We start from the raw sequence: 21,180 nt of genomic DNA on the forward strand, positions 1-21,180 counted from the left end.
TGAGGAGCAGCCACGGTGGTTCGAAAGAGGAAGGTGCCATTAACATCTCATCCCAGCTGGAAATGGAAGAGGGAAACTGATTATTATAATGATCCAGAATCTTCAGAATCACTAATATTTATAATTTCGTAGTCATCTACCTCCATGCAATATAAGAAGTGATGCTTCCACTAGTCTGCAAGCTGCTCTTATAATGGCACACCATAACAACACCTGATCTTAGTTTATTTCAGGAAACATAAATGGTATCATAAAGGGATGTATTTGCATTAACAATCATAATAATCCAAGAATACTCATTAGTAATTCACTTCATATTCAATAGAGTGTCTGCTATTCATGCGAACAAACTGAAACGACTTGTCTCATCAGTAGCACCAGGATGTTTATGATTGGAAAATATTAGAAAAAAGCAAGCTCTTATGACCTTAAAATCTATTAAAATATGAAGATACAAAGGTAGTTCAATATAAAATGCAACACATCGTTTTTCTAAAAGCAGGTTGGTTTTATCGAGGATTCAAATACACTGTGTTATTCCCTAAACCTTTAGCTACAATTCCCTATTTTTCAACATAATCTCCGTTCAATGCTATGGCCTTACGTCACGGTAACGTGAGGGCCTGTATGCCTGGATGGTGCCACTCGACTGGTCGATGTCAGAGCCAACGTCATGCTGCATCAATAACTTCCCCAACTTCCACGTAGTGCTTCCCACGGAGTGCATCATTCATTGGGCCAAACAGATGGAAATCAGAAGGCACCAGGTCCGGGCTGTAGGATGGATGACGAAGAACAGTCCACTGAAGTTTTGTGAGCTCCTGTCGGTGATGTGATGATAAAACACGCCTCGCCCAATGACTCACCGTGCTTTTGTCCACTGTCAGGTCTCCGTAGACATTCTGCAAGCGCCTATGAATATCTGTCATGCCCTGGTTTCCCACCAAAAGAAACTCAACAACTGCTCTCTGCTTGATAGGCACTTCCATTACACACACCATTTTGAAGGCTAGGCATAGCGCTACCACCTATTGGAAATAAATGAAACTCTATGAGACAAAACTGGAATATTCAAAGATGTTCGAAACAAAATTCCAATTTTTTAAAAAAAAACAAAAATTGGCTGAGAAATAAGATCATCATCATCAATGTCCCACTCCAGTCACTCCAGTCCTCCACTCCTTCTTCCACTTTTCCTGCTTCATTACTTCCACCACATTCAATCCAACTTCTCTTATGTCCTTCCAAATCTGATCCATCCACCTTCTTCTCTGTCTTCCAACATGTCCCTTTCCCTTAACTTCTCTTTCCAATTCCCTTCTTGCTACCCGTTCCTTTCCCATTATTTTTACATGTCCGAACCATCTCAGTCTTGCTTTCTGTATGTTCTGTACTAACGGTTCTATATTTAGCTCTTTTCTGATTCTAATATTTTAAATTCTCTCTCTCCTTGTCTAGTCTGTATGTTACAATTGGTATGAAATACTGTGTTAATTTCATTCTCCTGGGTACTTTGTCATCCCATGAAAGCTCTCTGACTTGACGATAAAATGTTGTACCTTTACTTAGTCTGTTATTAATTTCAGGGTTGATTTCATTTCTTCCATTAATAGTGCTACCCAGATATGTAAACTGTTCTACATTCTCTAACCATTCTCCGTCTATGTTCACTTGGCTTTTCTTTTCCACAGTGCATGACAACAGTTTTCTTTTTACTAATTACCAATCCAAACTCCTTTAGATTTTCATTCCAAATGCCCAGTCTCCTTTGTACTTCCTTTTTACCCCAAATCACCACATCATCTGCAAATACCAAAGCATTCACTTCATCACTACTGATATTCTGTTTTACACGTTTTATGATTTGATCCATCAATACAATAAACAATAATGGCGACAGTGCACTTCCTTGCTTGAGACCTTTTTTAAATAAAATATTTCAGCGTCACCACTCCCCAGTTGTACACTGCTTTTACTCTCATGATACAACATTTTAATCTTATTAATTAATGATTTTTGTACATTCCTTTTCAGTACAGTAGGCATTCCCATACATGTTTTCTCTTAACTGTATCATAAGCTTTTTCCAAATCCAAAAATACGAATATGATTTCCTTGCTCCTTTCCAGATGTTTTTCCATTATCATTCACACTGTAAATATCAAGTCTATTGTTGATCTATTCAGTCTAAAGCCACATTGTTCTTCCTCTAACTGTGTTTTATTATATCCCTCAGCCTTTTGTCTATGACTTTCTCCATTATTTTTAGCCTATGTGATACAATGGTACAAGGCTTCGTTGTTGCCAATCTTCAGGTATCCTTCCATATGGCATTGAGGGCTTGGTATAACCACTGTAGTTCAATGCAAAGAGGATAGAATAGAATACAGATGTAACTCAATGATGAATTTCAGTACCAAGCCACTAGGCGCTAGTAGTTTCAGTCCAAAATTCGAGATAGCGCCACAGTGCACATTGTGTGCAATACCTTACTGTTATTATCAACAGATAGCGCAGAGAAGTAACATCTGGCGCAGTGATGCACATTCGGTTATGCTTACAGCTCCCCCTCCCCTCCTTTCCCCTCACCCTTGCCGTCACCCCCACCCCTTTATTTTCTAATCTGATCTAATAACCCTAGTTCGTATGGCATACTATGTTACTGAGAACATAACTTCACACCTCAAAGCAGCTTTAACTTCAAATGAATGATTGACACATTAACACAAAGCTGATATTATAACAAATAAGAAATCCCTTCAAAAGCAAGACAGCAGAGCAAACCATACACAAGAGAATGGGGTATCACATCAATATCCAAGCACCACATGAAAATTAAAATAACAGAATTAAATGCACTGAGGCATGAAATATATAGAAATACATTAATAGAATCATTCAGCTTCCAGCCCCTGAGGTGTACTCTAACAGGAAATACAGGATTTCAGGAGGACTAGTGAAGATATATTACTAATAAACAAGCACAAGGAACAAAGATTTACAGCACAAGCACATGGGCACTTGGAATTCAAATAACACAAATACTATAGCATCATGGGAACTATCGCTTAAAATCGATATTAGTTCGAACAAGGTTAAAAGATTGGGTGAAGTCGGATTCAATGCAATCCACAATATTATCTCCATAATACTTGATGGGATACAACTAATTCTTTGTCAGAAGGGTCCACTGATTGAGGTTAGACTTGGAATACTTCACTTCGAGGCAAACTGCCTTTAATTATGAATATCACTCATTTCATGCCTACTACAGAACCTGTTTACAACTATCTACACGTTGTGAATGACCTCCAGCGCCATCTAAAATTTTGGACGGGAGCTACCTGAAGCTAGCTACAGATTGGAACCATATGCCCCATAAACTTTCACCGGGGTGGTCTAATGCTTCCTGCTGCCTTAATCATATCAGCACTGAATTAGTCTTTTCCACTTGCTTTACCTTTGGTCGTTGCTTTCACTGCCCTTTCAAGTTCCAACCCTGTTATCGTGTTCTCTTCTTTGTCTCCATCTGTTATTTCCATTTTCTTATCCCCTTCTTACTCCGAGCAGTCATCTTCGTTATAAAGTTTTACAAAATATTTTGCCATCATCTTCTGGAGACCCTTTTCATCATGTACTATGGATCCATCTTCTCTCTCTAATGCCTCAATTTTCTTCCTTTCGAGTTTACTACTCTGTATAATAGTTTATGATTTCCTCAACTATCTTGCTCAATTTTGTTGGTAAACTCTCCCCAAAATTTCTCCTTTTCTTTCTTGATACTCCTCTTTACTTGTAGTTTCAAACTTTAATATTCCACATTTAACCTTTCTATCTTATTATCATCCCTCTGACACGTTTTTTGCTTCTCCTTATCAATTTCTTTCTTCACCTTGTTCCTTTCATTTATTTCTTTTTTTTATTTTGTCTGTCCACCACCATGTCTCCTTTCCCTTAACCTTTGCTTTTGTTTTCCCGCATACCTCAGTTGCTCCTTCCATAAATGTCTCACTCTTCTCCACTTCATATTTCCATGTTAGGCAACTTCCTTTTTATCCAGTCTTGGAATGTCATTCTTTTATCCTCCTCCTCCAGTTCCCTAATCCCGAACTTTGATTTCTTCAGTACAATTTTAGGGATTTTTACTTGTTTTAATTCCACAATTGCCGGCCCCGTGGTGTAGGGGGCCCCGGGTTCGATTCCCGGCCAGGTCAGGGATTTTAACCTGGACCTGAGGGCTGGCTCGAGGTCCACTCAGCCTACGTGATTAGAATTGAGGAGCTATCTGACGGTGAGATGGTGGCCCCGGTCTAGAAAGCTAAGAATAACGGCCGAGAGGATTCATCGTGTTGACTACACGACACCTCGTAATCTGCAGGCCTTCGGGCTGAGCAGCGCTCGCTTGGTAGGCCAAGGCCCTTCAAGGGCTGTAATGCCATGGGGTTTAGTTTGGTTTTTGAATTCCACAATTAATAATCTATGATGTATTGAACTATATATTGAACGTCTCTTGTAGTATGATCTAAAAATTTTACTCAATGTTTTAAAACTATACCATTTAACTGAATCATTAAAATATAACATACTGGGCAAGTTGGCCGTGAGGTTAGCGGCGCGCAGCTGTGAGCTTGTATCCGGGAGATAGTGGTTTCGAACCCCACTGCCGGCAGCCCTGAAGATGGTTTTTTTGTGTTTTCCCATTTTCACACCCTGCAAATGCTGGGGCTGTACCTTAATTAAGGCCACAGCCACTTCCTTCCCATTTCTAGACCTTCCCTATCCCCATCGTCACCACAAGACCTTTCTGTGTCGGTGCGACGTAAAGCAAATAGTAAAAAGCAAAAAAATTATTTTTTAAAATAATTTATTGAATACTCAATCTAGAGATAAGTCAGACACAATGATAACCTGATAAGAGATAAGTATATACACTTAAGAAAATGGAAATTGCAACACCATGAAGGCATTGGTCGTTTGTGTTGATTTTCAAGATATGGAACGATGCCATGTAGGTACGTAAACGATCAAAGTTTCAGACCCATTGGATTGTTGCTACAGGTCTCTCCACGTAATTGGTCGTGGAGGAATCAACTCCAGTATACGGACTCTGGTGTAGCATAGTTGACTTGCAGTCTGTGCAGTGAAGTGTTCCCCGTCAAACATGCTTCGATGACAGAGAGAAGAGCACGCTATCAACAACTGTCGCCGTTTGAGAGGGCTCGGATAATTGGGCTGTGTGAGGCTGGATTATCGGCAAGGACTGTCACTGCACGTGTTGGCCGAAAGGCTTCTACGGTACAACATGTATGGCAGCAGTGGTCAAATGAAGGTACCCACACTCGTAGACCTGGCACAGGCCCAGCATGATGGACAACTGTGAGAGAGGATCGCCGCATCATTCGGATGGCCCGGATGGAACCCCATGCAACAGCAGCGCAAATTCAAGCAGCTGTGGAACCCCACATTACACAACAAACAGTTGGTAATCGCTTGCGTGCAGCTGGCTTACGAGCCCGTGTCCCTGCAGAAGGTGTTCCAGTGACCCCACAACAGCGACGTGTAAGGCTGGCCTGGTGTCGAGAAAGATCGACGTGGGTCAACGAATGGCATAGGGTCGTCTTTAGTGATGAATCGGGCTTCTGTCTTGCCTGCAGTGATTGCCAGAATCGTGTGCGCCGACGTACCGGGGAGAGGGGCCGCACAGATCTTATTGTCGAGAAGCACACAGGGCCAACACCAAGCATTATGGTCTGGGGAGCTATTGGCTTTAATGTGAAATCAGAATTAGTGCTTGTTGAGGGCACTATGACTGCTCGACAGTACGTTGATAGGGTACTCAATCCAGTGATTGTCCCTATGATGGCGAACATTGTTAATGGGATGTTTCAGCAGGACAACGTCCGGGTTCACACTGCACGCATCTCCAGAGAAGCTCTCCACGACATCACAACCTTAGAATGGCCCACCAGATCCCCGGATCACAGTCCTATTGAGCATGTGTGGGACATGATGGGTCGACAACTGGCCAACCGTCCTCAGCCACCCACAACTCTGGAACAACTGACCCATGCAGTGCAGCAAGCATGGGCCACAATTCCTCAGGAAACGATCCAGGGCCTTATTGACTCCATGCCTCGACGAATTCATTAATGTATTGCAGCTCGTGGTGGGCACATTCCTGTATTGATTGTTATCCAAACTTGTGGTCAGAGGGACCTGAAAGTGTAATAATCGAATCACAACCGAACACTCGTCCTGCATGTTCAATTGCAGCAAAGTAGCACCACTCCTTCTGGATGTTGCAATTTCCATTTTCTTCAGTGTAATATTTCGATGAACATATACAGTAATGAAAGAAATACTTCACAATGAGTGTATGTCATACAGAATTGCAGCCGCGAATCACATATATTTCAATGTCCTAAATTGAAAATGAAAATTTCCTCCGATCATATATTTGTAACAGAAAAAGCTCGGCTCAGCCTCACAGAATGTTACTGGAGCATATTTGAAATAAATAAAATCATTGTTGTTCGATTCGGCCCATCTTCAAGAATGTTGCCGACTGAAGAGTGTTTCCGGTCCAGCACACATTGCAGTTTTGCTTAAACACATTCACCAACTTTACCAAGTGCAGCCGTTAACTCTCATCACAGAGCTGAAGAACAGTTTCTTCTAACTGTGTTAGTGTTGTTAATATTGTGTTAAAATTTCACATAAGCGAGAACCCCAGAGCTTGAAAACTGACTTATGAATATCTTGACTGATAATTTATTTGGGTAAAGGAACATCCATTACTGATATTTACACTAAGGCTAGATTGTTGATGGTTATGTCTCGTGATTTCAATATGTAACTAGTCAAGTTGGCAGCAATGATAAGCCATTAAAAAGAAGAGTACAGGGCGGCAATATTTCCCTTTTAGTGTACAGTCTTATGTGACGAGTACTAGTTCTGTTAAATCATCAAAGTTTATAATTTTCATGTTCTGTATTGATGACAATGTAATTATTGTAGATAAATGAGGTAATCCACCAAATCAATACAATTTAAAATTAGTACTTCAATATATTTTAATCACGGTACATGAGCTTATTGATATTAGGTCGTCATCAGACATAAGATATTTAAAAAAATTAAAAACTAATTGCCCATACATATAACAAATATAGATAGTATAAAACACAAAAATAGTTCTGATCTATTATTCAATATCCACTAAAATAAGTCACTGCTTTGAATATATAACACAACACTTGAAAATTCTCATGATCTGTTGGTATACTTGAATAAATATAAATCACTGTCTTGAAGATCTAAAAATAATTTGTTGAACACTTGTATAAAATTAAAAGCAATTGGTGAAAAATTAAGACAGAATAGACTGATGTTAAATTAGAACTAAGATCAGCAAGAAAATGAAGGATTACTCCAGCCAACAAAAAAGCTCAAGGTACCAACAAGAAAGCAGCCGCCAAACCCCCCACCAAGAACACCAGAAGTGGTAAACAACATCAACAACACATATAAAGCACAAACACCATAGTCCACAGGTGGCCTAAACAAACTCAAAAAAAAAAAAATAATAATAATAATTGCAACAAATTTTGCATTTTGCGATAGCCACGAATTTTAATGTGAATTTCAACTGAAAATGCTAATAATGCATAATTAGCAAATACTTGCAATTTTGTAGGTAATGAGTATTTTGTAGTGCAAACCATGTTTATCGACAGAAACATTTTTATCGTCCACAATTCTATTTTCAGCCAATACTATCAATCAGTAATACATTAATTGAATTGATCAACTAATAATCAATTTATACAGCGATCATACAAATTTTTATTGATTATTACCAATAAACGATATCTGCAAGTCGCGATTATTACTGAAAAGTTATATTGGCAGGAGACAAGATGGTAGCTGGGCGTTTCACTCCCCATTATTCCTGTTTGAACTTTGTTGTGCAAAACATGATGAGAATAAATCTGCATTAATCATTGAGGTTATGCCCAGGAGAGGGCTCGGCAATACTGGTATTCAAATGAAGGTTTACATGCCACAGATTCACTGACAGTTTTGTGCAAACTGTGTAACTGCGGAGTTGTGTGGGAAAAGAAGGACAGTATTGTACAACATGTTAACAGTGGAAAACACGTAACAAAGTGATGAGAAAATTCTATAGCTGTTGCTGGTCCATCTTAATCGCAAACCAAGCAGACATCTATTACGGAGCAATTGAACAGCTGCAAATGCCATAAAACTTCCATAGATCACTTCTTAAAAGGAACAACTGAAGTGTTTGAAAGGCAAATATTCCATTGGTAAAGCTCAGAAACCAAGAATTACAAGCATGGATTACAGAGTTTTCGAATGAAGAGCTGGCATGTGTGAAAACTCTAAATGAGAAATATTTACCAGGGAACTAAAATGTACCTAACCGAACCACCCAATTGGTATTACTTTGGATCTGGGATGCATAAATATAATATTGCAGTGAGCAGACACAACAAATAGAACTGTTGTCGTGATCCGAACAAACCAAATGGCAGTGGCAGGTTAGGTTATGATCTGGACAAGTCCACCTTTGACTCGTTGGCTGAATGGTCAGTATACTAGCCTTCGGTTCAGAAGGTCCCGGGATCGATTCCCAGCCGGGTCGGGGATTTTAAGTGCTTCTGATTAATTCTTCTGGCTTGGGGACTGCGTATATGTGTCCATCCCAACACTCTCCTCATCATATTCAGACAACATACCACATTACCAACCACCACAGAAACACACAATAGTGCTTACATCCCTCCATATAGGGTTGGCATCAGGAAGGGCATCTGGTTGTAAAACAGGGCCAAATCCACATGTGTGACGCAGTTCACACCCGCGACCCCACAGGTGTGGGCAAAAAGCAGCAGGAAAAGAAGAAGAAGAAGAAGAAATAGAAGTGCACCTTTGCAATCTCCTTATGAGACATCAAGTTTTGGTCCAGGAGTCAATTCCTTGGTTCATTTTGGTCCAGGGACCATTCCTTCTTTCAATATCACTAAGTCCCATGTTGGGATTAGTGCATCCTGGTTACCAAAGCAACACCACTACTGACAGTATGGGGTTTGTGCTTTTGTAATTATTATTACATTCTTTTGTTGTAATGTTAAGTCTTTGAAATTCTAAAAATTATTTTTAAATTTTTCTACAAGTTACCTCTGATCACCGTAGACTGACAACAGAAGCTGTAGCTGGGAAGAAAATAAACATCCTGTGTGACAAACCTACTGACAAAGTGAGGCGTTGTGATTTTGTAAATAGTTTCCAAGTTCCAGGTGAATCCAAAAGCAAGCCGTTCGTTGCTGCAGTGAATTATCTCAAAGCAGGAAATGCAACGAACTGCTGCCGTGCTGTCCTGGATGCACTGTGAACTTACAGTGCACCATATGATGCCGTGAAAGTCGTTGTCAGTGACAGTGCTCCATACATGACCCTCTCTTACGAAACATTACGAGTGGTTATAGGGGATCATCTTAAGTATTACCCGACCAAGGCGAGTGGAGTCCTGTACAGCACAGCACCGCTAGTAACGAACATGTCTTCACAGTTGTCAGCCAAGGAGAACAACTGTAGCACTAACCAACACCAACTATAATACTCAGAACCTTAAGGCAGGTTTCGATTAACGGCAATATGACCGCGAATGCGGGCCATGCAAAGGTTGAATGTGATCGCGGTTACGAGTTTAAAGTAATAATTGTGAAATAATTATTTCGAGAATGCTTGTGATCAAGCACACGTAGAGAAATTATAACCTCCTCACTACAAATTACATGGAAATAGCCTTTCTGAAATTTAACTAGATGCGAGAAACTATTCTCTGCAATCAATGATGTACTCTGCCATATCCTGAGGTGTATCATATTCTTACTTAATTTCAAATCGTTTACTTCAGCTTTTATTTCTAACATATTAAGAACTGCCATTGGCCACATCATCTATGCATTATCCTCATTCATTTCCATTTTTCTTTACGGAATAGCAGTCGACGGATATTACTAATCGACTGCGACATCGCCTTCGAATGTCTACAAGATAGATTGCTAGTAGACATAGTGAGGAAACAATACCGTAGATGATCGATCGCATGCAATATAATGGCTGGGTGCATAAATATCGGTAAGGGAAAAAATCGTGCATGCTTAATCGCTCATAATAACGAATGCATCGGCGATAGGGTTCTCGCTGTAACCGAGGGATAATACATGGTTTAATATAGGAATTTCGAAGAGACAGTCAAAATCTGATGTTATAATGGGGTTCTCGTTATATGCGTACTTGCTATAGCAGACTTCTACTGTAATTACACTACAGCATACAGGACAAATTAACTTAGAGTATTTATCATTTCTACTTTATAGTTTGACTATTTCTATTACAGCTAGGTTATGCTGGAATTTGACACAGTACTGTGCTGTATATGAATACTATTCTGCTAAATGCTACATTAAGTTTAATGATTTTAAAATACAATACTATTATTAAATCCTTTCTTAACATTGCAAGTGGTTTTTTTTTATATTTTTCTTCTATATCTTTGTCTCTGTTCAGATTATCCAAAATTTTGGATCTGGCAAATGTGGATTAATGGGAATCTACTGTACACTGAAATAGGCTTATTTTAAAGTTTTCAGTGGAAATACGGAAAGGGAGGAAAATATGACACATCATAAACATCCAAGCCCCAACTCAACAGCAAACCCCTACTTAAGGCTTATCCAGACTGACCCAGTGATACATACTGTAGTGTTTCTAAAACCATATTTAGTCTTTATTTCTGATACAATGTACATTACATCCTCATTACAGACTTCCAGCATTCAGTCTGCCAGCCTCTGTGAATTTACTAAATGCTGCCACAAACCTGTATTTGTAACTGTGGCCTCATTTAGTTCTACACCTCTTATCTTTAAATCATTAGAAATTGAGTCTAACCATAGCCATCTTGATCCCCCTGTACTCCTCTTACCCTCCATGATCGAGTCCATTATTCTCCTACTGTCGACCAAAATATTATGTGCACTCGAGTTTGGAGGTTATTTATGAAATAACCAACAGGCCTACAGAAAATTCAATTGCATTATCATTTTCTAATTTCAGTTCATGTTATGTCATGTGGGTTTTGAAATTTTATTTTAATATTTTTTTTTGAGGGTGGAATGCAAAAAGTGCCCATTTTAAAGCGTGTTTCCACCGTGCTTCATGTACTTTTGTCCGTGGTGGATGGTACACTTCCAGGTCCCACACTTTAGACTGAGCATTAACCTTAGAAACTGGAGCGCCGTTGATCAGCGCCTGGGAGACTGATCACCTCGGATCAAATAACGGTATTTAATTTGCCTTAATAGACAAAGAATACTGTAATGTATTTGAAACGTCAGCAAACTGTACGGAATGTACAGAAAACAACAACACAGTTGAACCCGTAAGAGGAACTAAATAACTCTATATACCATGGAAGCTTCTCATCTAAGTTTTTTACTTGTTTCCCTTCTACATCACTATACAGAGAGAATATTTTATTTTTACCTGATCTTCTGGCTTCCACTCCTCCTTGGAAGGGATGGATTCTCGTACAAGAGAATCGTCTGCCAGTGCTTGAGCTTGACTTTTTGCTGGTGCCAGAGTCCGCACAGACTGTCCCGGAGCCTGGGTCCGCACGGACTGTCCTGGAGCCTGGGTCCGCACAGACTGTCCCGGAGCCTGGGTCCGCACAGACTGTCCCGGAGCCTGGGTCCGCACAGACTGTCCCGGAGCCTGGGTCCGCACAGACTGTCCCGGAGAGTGTGAATGTTGAACAACTTTTGGTCTCTTCTGTACTTTTTTCCGTGGTGGATGGTACACTTTCAGGTCCCGCACTTTAGACTGAGCATTAACCTTAGATACTGGAGGTTGGAATGGAGAAAAAGGAGGGTCAAAGCATCTGGCGTGACGATCGGCCATGATCGCTGGCTGAGCCTGAAACAATCAGAGACATTTTAGAAACAGGTAACTGCAATATCTAAAGACATCTTACATGGTGCTGAGACATAATCCGTATCTGATGCTACCCATCCAACTTCTATCTACTTAATTTCTGTACCACGGACGGCTGCAGGAATGGCACAACATAAAACAATCTAGATAAAATCTAGTTATACTACAGGAGAAATATTTAAAATTACGACTCAGAATCTTTTTCATCGTGTGGTACTTTTCAAAACAGTTTTCAGGATGGAGACCTGGTTGTGTCAAACACTTCCACTTATACTGTGCACTAATAAATAGCTGAAGTAAGTAATTGGTCCATCAAAATCACTTTCACTGTCCTCAACAGTCATAAAATATGAAAATCCATTAGAGAAGACACATGAGAAGACAAAGGCGAAGTCATGTTTACAAACAAACCATATCACAGAAAATTTTCTTAAACTTTCAAGAACGAGACTTACTAAATAGCCCCTAGAATCACCACAAACTGTTGCACAGCGGGAAAAATATTTTTGTGGGTTTCAATAGATGGCTCTAAAATATGTGAACACAGCGCCAACATTGGAGCGTTGAAAGTACAAGCTGTGTTCATGTCAAGTTGGACTTGGACACTGGAGTGGAGCAGAAGGCTAATATTTCAACATCAAGTTCCAGTTGATAAAGAATGCAACAACAAAGGCAGCTGAGCACGTGAAGTGACTGAAGAGGCTCTTCACTTACACTATTTTCAAGGAATTGTTTATTAAATCATCTAATTTCAAACTGACGCAGAAATGCCAATTTTAACTTTAGCCGAGGGTTACATGTGTTTGTCCAGAACTTGTCCGCTCCCGCAAGAGCAAAAGACATCTTTATCCGGAATCAATCAATCAATCAATCAATCAATCAATCAATCAATCAATCAATCAATCAATCAATCAATCAATCAATCAATCAATCAATCAATACTGATCTGCATGTAGGGCAGCCGCCCAGGTGGCAGATTCCCTATCTGTTGCTTTCCTAGCCTTTTCCTAAACGATTTCAAAGAAATTGGAAATTTATTGAACATCTCCCTTGGTAAGCTATTCCAATCCCTAACTCCCCTTCCTATAAATGAATATTTGCCCCAGTTTGTCCTCTTGTATTACTTCCAATCCACACAAATTCTGGCAATATCTAAGTTCTAAAAGGTCATGTAATAATATTCCTTCAACAATGCATCTTAATGAAGTTACAGCCGATACTGGAGAAAATATTGTCAGCCTTTTTGCTAACCACTTTTCATCCGTTTATTCTTCTTATCAGAATAGTAGTAGTATGTCATATGATTATCCTTTCTCTGTCAATCTATCGGTTATAAACATTAGTAAGGCAGAAATTTACAACAAACTGATATCTCTGGAATTAAAGAAAACTGTCAGACTTGATGGTGTTTCAACGTACCTGCTCAAGTACTGCTCATTTATTTTATGTGAAGCATTCTTTTATCTGTTCAACTTATCATTAAACCAAGGCGTTTTTCCAGTGGAATGGAAGAAAGGATCTGTTAATCCAGTTTTCAAAAATGGTGATAAAACTCACATAAAACAATATTTTTTTTTTTCTAGGGGCTTTACGTCGCACCGACACAGATAGGTCTTATGGCGACGATGGGATAGGAAAGGCCTAGGAGTTGGAAGGAAGCGGCCGTGGCCTTAATTGAGGTACAGCCCCAGCATATGCCTGGTGTGAAAATGGGAAACCACGGAAAACCATTTTCAGGGCTGCCGATAGTGGGATTCGAACCTACTATCTCCCGGATGCAAGCTCACAGCCGCGCGCCTCTACGCGCACGGCCAACTCGCCCGGTCATAAAACAATATAGACCAGTTATAATTTATTCTCATATTTCCAAAATTTTTGACTCAATAATTCTTAACAAAATCACACCTCTCTTTAGAAACATCATCATTGATGAGCAACATGGATTCTTTTCAGGATGGTCAACCTGTAGCAATCTTCTTTTATTCTATCAGTTCCTCTTGGATGCAATAGAGAACCACTTCCAAGTGGACTGCATTTACACAGACTTCTCAAAAGCTTTTGACACTGTCGACCACGATATCTTGCAGCAAAAACTAACAGGCTACGGAATTAATGGGCCTCTCCTCTCATGGTTTGAATCGTATCTTAAAAATCGCCTGCAGATTGTTAAAATAAGGAATCATTTTTCTGCACCTATTATTGTTACCAGTGGAGTTCCTCAAGGCTCTCACCTTGCGTCCTTACTTGTTACTCTCTACATAAATGACATTAAAAATATACTTAAGAATTCTGAATTGCTTTTGTTTGCTGACGATGCAAAAATTTTTATGCAAAATAATTGTCCACTTGATTGTTTAAAACTTCAAGAAGATTTACATCATCTGGAAAAGTATTGCATTCAAAATGGTTGAAACTTAATCATGAGAAATGTAAAATAATATTGTTTTTTAAAAACAAGAAGAAAATATCATTTCTTTTCAAATATAGTAATAACAACATTCTAACTCCTGTTTCACAAGTTAATGACCTTGGTGTTTTATTCAGTTATAACCTATCGTTTAATGAACATATTGAAAATATTTGTAAGAAAGCATTTCAAAGACTGGGTTGCATTACTAGATATTCTAGAGAATTTTCAAACTTAGCTACCTATTGATTGCTGTATGTGTCTATGGTACGCCCTATACTAGAATACTGTACCCCTGTTTGGAACCCTTCTCATCAGACCTCTATCCATAGATTTGATTCAGTACAACATAAATATCTTCGTTTGTATTCATTTAGAGCAGGATTCTCATATGATAATGTTGATTATACATCCTTACAACAGTCCTTAAATATGCATAGCCTGTCACAATGCCGTGAATTATTGGATACACTTCATTTTTAAATTGCTTCATTCCTTGGTGAATTGTCCACAACTCCTTGCAAAAATTAACGTACATGTACCAGACAGACGCACAAGGTTCAAGAATACATTGTCTACAAATTGGCATAGAACTAACTACGCATTCAATGGACCAATTGAACGAATATCAAGATCTTTAAACAAACTGGATATTGATATATTTAACTGCTCATTGTCAAAATTGAGAAATCGCTTACATAATCTCCAAATTTGACTATTACTTTCCTGTGATTACCTGTAATATAATCTGTGTATATATCTGTACATATTTATACTCCACTGAACTTTCTTTTTCGTGTGTTTTGTTTTGTTTATTCTTCTCTACTGTTATGTAAAATGGTATTACCGTTAATAAAGTATTAATTATCCGCTAGATGTCAGGAGTGAATACACAGGGCCTTAGTTAGGCTTAACACAGGGATTTGGAATGAAAACAAGAAAGGTTTTGCTGCTAAGCACGATTTTCATGGTGATATTCTTTTCAGAAGTTCGCTGGGATTGCAAATGTTCTTGATTTAACTATTGTAGACATTACATCCAGAAAAGGAATTCAAAACGAGTCTGAAATAGAATCATAATTACTAGATGGTGTTGATGACTACTAAAAAATAAGAGAGAATGGGTGAAAAAAGTGAGTGTGAGAATAACATAAGTGACAGGACAGATTCAGGCGATGAGTACCTAGGTATTATCAGTGGAATTATCATTCACAGAAAGTCAATAATGGTGATGAGGAAAGCATAGAATGGTATGAGGTCACAACGCAGGACCCAGGACCATAAATAATTCTAATTTATAACATAAATAAAGTTTGCTTCCCATTTTGACACATACAGTGAACTGAGTATCTCTATCAATGAATTTTTATTTCAAGAATTATATGCCCCCCCCACATTATTGTTGAGAAATACAGCTGAAAAAATAGCACATAACAATAAGGAAAACACAGAAATCATAGCAGAAGCATTTAACAAGCTCTTGAACAGTGATGAACCTGAAAAGCTCTTATTAACTGATACACAGACCCCAATAAAAGACCAGAAAATATAAACCCACATACAGGAAAAGAAGATGAAACAGTGCTCAAGGAAACGAAGAACTACAAAGCATGTGGAGAAGATCAGGTTTGTGCATAGATGTGGAAATATGCCGGCAGTGAAACTCAGACATCTCTTCATACGACATTACAAAAGATTGAGATATCAGAAAAATTCCCAGAACAATGGACACTCACTCACTCACTCACTCACTCACTCACTCACTCACTCACTCACTCACTCACTCACTCACTCACTCACTCACTCACTCCCTCCCTCCCTCCCTCCCTCCTCAGGCTTCTAAGAGACATGAAGTTCCTGTGCCGATCTCACAACCTCTTCCAACCTTTTCGATCTTGAGCCTGCTCTTCCCAGTTATCAATTTGGAAGGTCTGGCATACCTTGTTGATCTCCTTCTTCCAGGTGCTTCGCGGTCTTCCTGAAGGTCTTTTCCCATTAAGATATCCCGTGTATAGATCTACTGGTGCTCTTTTATCCTGCACCCTAAGTACATGTCCAGCCCAGTGCAGTCTGTTGGATTCTATTACACCCATTATAGTGTGTTGCCTCCCCAGTGAACCATGTGACCTTACCACGGTGGGGAAGCTTGCATGTCCCAATGAAGCAGCTAGCCAAGCCGTAGGTTCAACCATATCGGATGGGTATCTGTCGGGAGACTAGACCAACGAATGGTTCATTGAAAGGGGAGTAGCAGCCTTTTGGAAGTTGCCAGGGCAGCAGTCTAGATGATTGACTGATATGGTCTTGTAATAATATTTTAACATGGCTTAGCTTGTGTTGATACTGCTACACAGGTGAAACCAACGGGAAACTACAGCTGTAACTAATTCCCGAGGACATGAAGCTCTCTCCGTATGAATGATGTACTGATGATGGTTTCCTCCCAGGTAAAATATTCCAGAGGTAAAACAGTCCCCCATTCGAATCTCCGGGTGGGGACTACACTAGAAGGAAGATGGATACTGACATTCTGCGAGTCGGAGCATGGAATGTTAGAAGTTTGAATCACTGTGGTAGGTTAGGGAATCTGAAAAGGGAGATGGATAGACTTAAGTTAGATGTAGTTGATATAAGTGAAGTACGCTGGCAGGAAGAACAGAATTTCTGGTCTTGCAACTACAGAATTAACAACACAAAATCAAACAGGGGAAATGCACGAGTTGGTTTAATAATGAATAAGAAAATGAGGCAGTGGGTAAGCTACTATAACCAGCATAGTGAAAGGAATATTGTGGTCAAGATAGACACCAAGCCAATGCCCACCACAATAGTGCAGGTCTATATGCCTACTAGTTCAGCGGATGATGAAGGAATCGAAACAATATATGAAGAGATAGAAGATTTAATACAGTATGAAAAAGGTGATGAGAATCTAATTGTGATGGGAGACTGGAATGCAGTGGTACGCCACAGAAGAGAAGGTAATACAGTAGGAGAATTCGGATTGAGACAAAGCAATGAAAGAGGAAACTGGCTGATTGAATTCTGCACAAATCACAATTTAGTCCTGCCTAACACATGGTTCAAACACCACAAACGACGACTGTGTATATGGACAAGACCTGGAGACACTGGAAGGTATCAAACAGACTTCATTATGATTAGGCAGAGATTTAGAAACCAGGTGTTGAATTGCAAGACTTTCCCAGGAGCAGACGTGGACTCAGACCACAACCTGTTGGTCATGAAATGCCATCTGAAGTAGAAGAAATTGAAGAAAGGAAGGAATGCAAGGAGATGGAATCTAGACAAGTTGAAAGAAAATAGTGTGAGGGATTGTTTCAAGGAATATGTAACTCAGGGACTAAATGAAAAGGCTGAAGGAAACACAGTAGAGGAAGAATGGACAGTCATGAAGAATGAGCTGCTGAAGAAAAGTTAGGAAGAAAGGAAAGACCACCCAAGAAAAAACAATGGATAACTCAAGAGATACTAGACCTGACTGATGAACGTTGAAAGCACAAAAAAAAAAAAAAGAGGGCAGAAAAGAATACAGGCAAATAAAGAATGAAGTAGATAGAAAGTGCAGTACAGCTAAGGATGAATGGCTGAAAGAGAAATGCAAGGATGTTGAAGGCTGTTGAAGGCTGAAGCTCAACTTGTAGGATTCCAGCAAGATATAGCAGATATCTTGGATTCTGGAGGTCAAATGGACTGTATCGCAATTGACATGTCTAAAGCATTTGATAGGGTGGATCATGGGAGACTACTGGCAAAAATGAGTGCAATTGGACTAGACAAAAGAGTGACTGAATGGGTTGCTATATTTCTAGAAAATAGATCTCAGAAAGTTACAGTAGGTGAAGCTTTGTCTGACCCTGTAATAGTTGACAGGGGAGTTCCTCTCAGGGCAGTGTTATCGGACCTTTATGTTTTCTTATATATATAAATGATATGAGTAAAGGAGTGGAATCGGAGGTAAGGCTTTTTGCGGATGATGTTATTCTCTATAGAGTGATAAATAAGTTACAAGATTGTGAGCAACTGCAACGTGACCTCGAAAATATTGTGAGATGGACAGCAGGCAATGGTATGTTGACAAACGGGGCTAAAAGTCAGGTTGTGAGTTTTACAAATAGGAAAAGTCCTCTCAGTTTTAATTACTGCGTTGATGGGGTGAAAGTTCCTTTTGGGGATCATTGTAAGTATCTAGGTGTTAATATAAGGAAAGATCTTCACTGGGGTAATCACATAAATGGGATTGTAAATAAAGGGTACCGATCTCTGCACATGGTTATGAGGGTGTTTAGGGGTTGTAGTAAGGATGTAAAGGAGAGTGCATATAAGTCTCTGGTAAGACCCCAACTAGAGTATGGTTCCAGTGTATGGGACCCTCACCAGGATTACCTGATTCAAGAACTGGAAAAAATCCAAAGAAAAGCAGCTCGATTTGTTCTGGGTTATTTCCGACAAAAGAGTAGCGTTACAAAAATGTTGCAATGTTTGGGTTGGGAAGAATTGAGAGAAAGAAAAAGAGCTGCTCGACTAAGTGGTATGTTTTACATAAAATCAGCTTCATGGTCCGTATCGCACTTCAATAGATTCACAATTAAGTATTTAATTTATTTTCCACCTAGTCGATACAATGATTGCTTAAGGCAATTTTTAATGGTCAAAAGTGTACCACTGGAAAATAAATTAAATACTTAATTGTGAATCTAAGTGGTATGTTCCGAGCTGTCAGCGGAGAGATGGCGTGGAATGACATTAGTAGACGAATAGGTTTGAATGGCGTCTATAAAAGTAGGAAAGATCACAATATGAAGATAAAGTTGGAATTCAAGAGGACAAACTGGGGCAAATATTCATTTATAGGAAGGGGAGTTAGGAATTGGAATAACTTACCAAGGGAGATGTTCAATAAATTTCCAATTTCTTTGAAATCATTTCGGAAAAGGCTAGGAAAGCAACAGATAGGGAATCTGCCACCTGGGCGACTGCCCTAAATGCAGATAAGTATTGATTGATTGATTGCTGTTTAGCCCTAGGAAAGGTAGATGCTGCATACAGGAAAATCAAGGAAACTTTTGGAGAAAGGAAAAGTAGGTGTATGAATATTAAAAGCTCAGATGAAAAACCACTTCTAGGGAAAGAAGACAAGTCAGAAATATGGCAGGAACCTATCAAACAGTTGTATCAAGGTAAAGAAGTAGATGATAATGTTCTGGAACAAGAAGAGGCTGTTGATGCTGATGACACAGGAGACCCAATTTTGAGGTCAGAATTCAACAGAGCTTTGAGAGACCTACAAAGGGCACTAGGAAAGTTTTGCAATACGCAAAAACAGTTGGCTGGACACCCCTGTTATGGTGAGGGGTGAAAATCGGTCTAGAAGACAGCAAGGCGCGACCTTCACACTAGTTATTACCAAACAGTGGGACTGAAAGCAAGTTAAGATATCAGTGGGGTCTAAAGGTGAATATCGCACAATTATCCGCTGCAATTTTGCTCATGGATTAACTGTTGACCAGTGCCTGAAGGAAATGACTCCTGTGCTGGGGAAAGACTGTCGACATTGGACAACAATTTTCTGCTGGTACAAAGAGTTCCAGAGGGAAAATTTTGGGGTTGAAGACAATCCTCATTCTGGGCGACCATCTGAATCACTGACTGAGGAAAACATTGAAGCTGTGAGGAAAATGTTGCAGCAAAAGAGGCGGTTTACGTATCGGCAGGTAGAAGAGACCCTCCACATCCCTGCACTAGCTATTCATTCAATTCTACACGACCATCTCCATGTCAGAAAAGTTTGTTCCCTTTGGGTGCCCCATTCACTTTCAGAGGAACAAATGGCACATCGAGTGAAATGATGCAGAGAAATGTGAAAACAGTTTGAAAATGGGACTTTGCATAACGTCAACAGCATCGTTACAGGTGACGAAACTTGGCTTTTTTATTACAATGTCCCAACAAAATCCCAGAACAAGGTATGGTCGTTTGAAGATGAGGGTACTCCTGTGACTGTCCGAAAGTCAAGGTCAGTGAAGAAAAGGATGATTGCAGTATTCTTCACTAAACGGGGCATCCTGACTCGGGTTGTGTTAGAAACACAAAGGACAGTTACTGCGAAGTGGTATAGTGAGACTCGTCTGCCTTAGGTCATCCAGGCTCTCAAGCAGCTCTGTCCAAGGTCACGGCTCAACACTTGGCTCCAGCATATCGTGCAAATGTAACAATGGATTTTCTAGCCAGATCAGGGTTGACTGTGCTTGATCACCCTCCATACAGTCCTGATCTTGCCCCATGTGTCTTCGCAATCTTCCCAGAAGTGAGGTTGAAGCTGAAAGGGCGGCGTTTTGCATCCGACAAGGAGCTTCTGGCAGCAAGGGATCAAGAGTGTGAAAATGTTTTTTTTTTTTGCTAGGGGCTTTACGTCGCACCGACACAGATAGGTCTTATGGCGACGATGGGATAGGAAAGGCCTAGGAGTTGGAAGGAAGCGGCCGTGGCCTTAATTAAGGTACAGCCCCAGCATTTGCCTGGTGTGAAAATGGGAAACCACGGAAAACCATTTTCAGGGCTGCCGATAGTGGGATTCGAACCTGTGAAAATGTAACCGAAGAAAAGTGGCAGAGTTGGTTCAGTGAATAGTTTCGACGTATGGAGAAGTGTATTGTGTGCGGTGGAAAATATTTTGAAAAAGTCTAAAGCGTTCACTCACACTGCAAAACTTTCCTAGTGCCCTTTGTAAGT

The 21,180-nt window shown here is 39.8% G+C and overlaps 1 protein-coding gene across 4 annotated transcripts in view; it reads right to left on the bottom strand.

Annotated features, from left to right (window-relative positions):
• The window catches only part of LOC136857427 (serine-rich adhesin for platelets), a 244,989-nt gene that overhangs the window by 100,695 nt on the left and 123,114 nt on the right, over positions 1–21,180 (bottom strand). For all 4 annotated transcript variants that reach the window (XM_067136082.2, XM_067136080.2, XM_067136081.2 and 1 more), the window contains one exon: positions 11,575–12,003. In XM_067136082.2, coding sequence (XP_066992183.2) covers positions 11,575–12,003 — 429 coding nt within the window. The remainder of the gene's footprint in view (positions 1–11,574; positions 12,004–21,180) is intronic.

This window comes from Anabrus simplex, chromosome 1 (genome assembly GCF_040414725.1).
Source record: "Anabrus simplex isolate iqAnaSimp1 chromosome 1, ASM4041472v1, whole genome shotgun sequence".
Taxonomy (NCBI): Eukaryota; Metazoa; Arthropoda; class Insecta; order Orthoptera; family Tettigoniidae; genus Anabrus; species Anabrus simplex.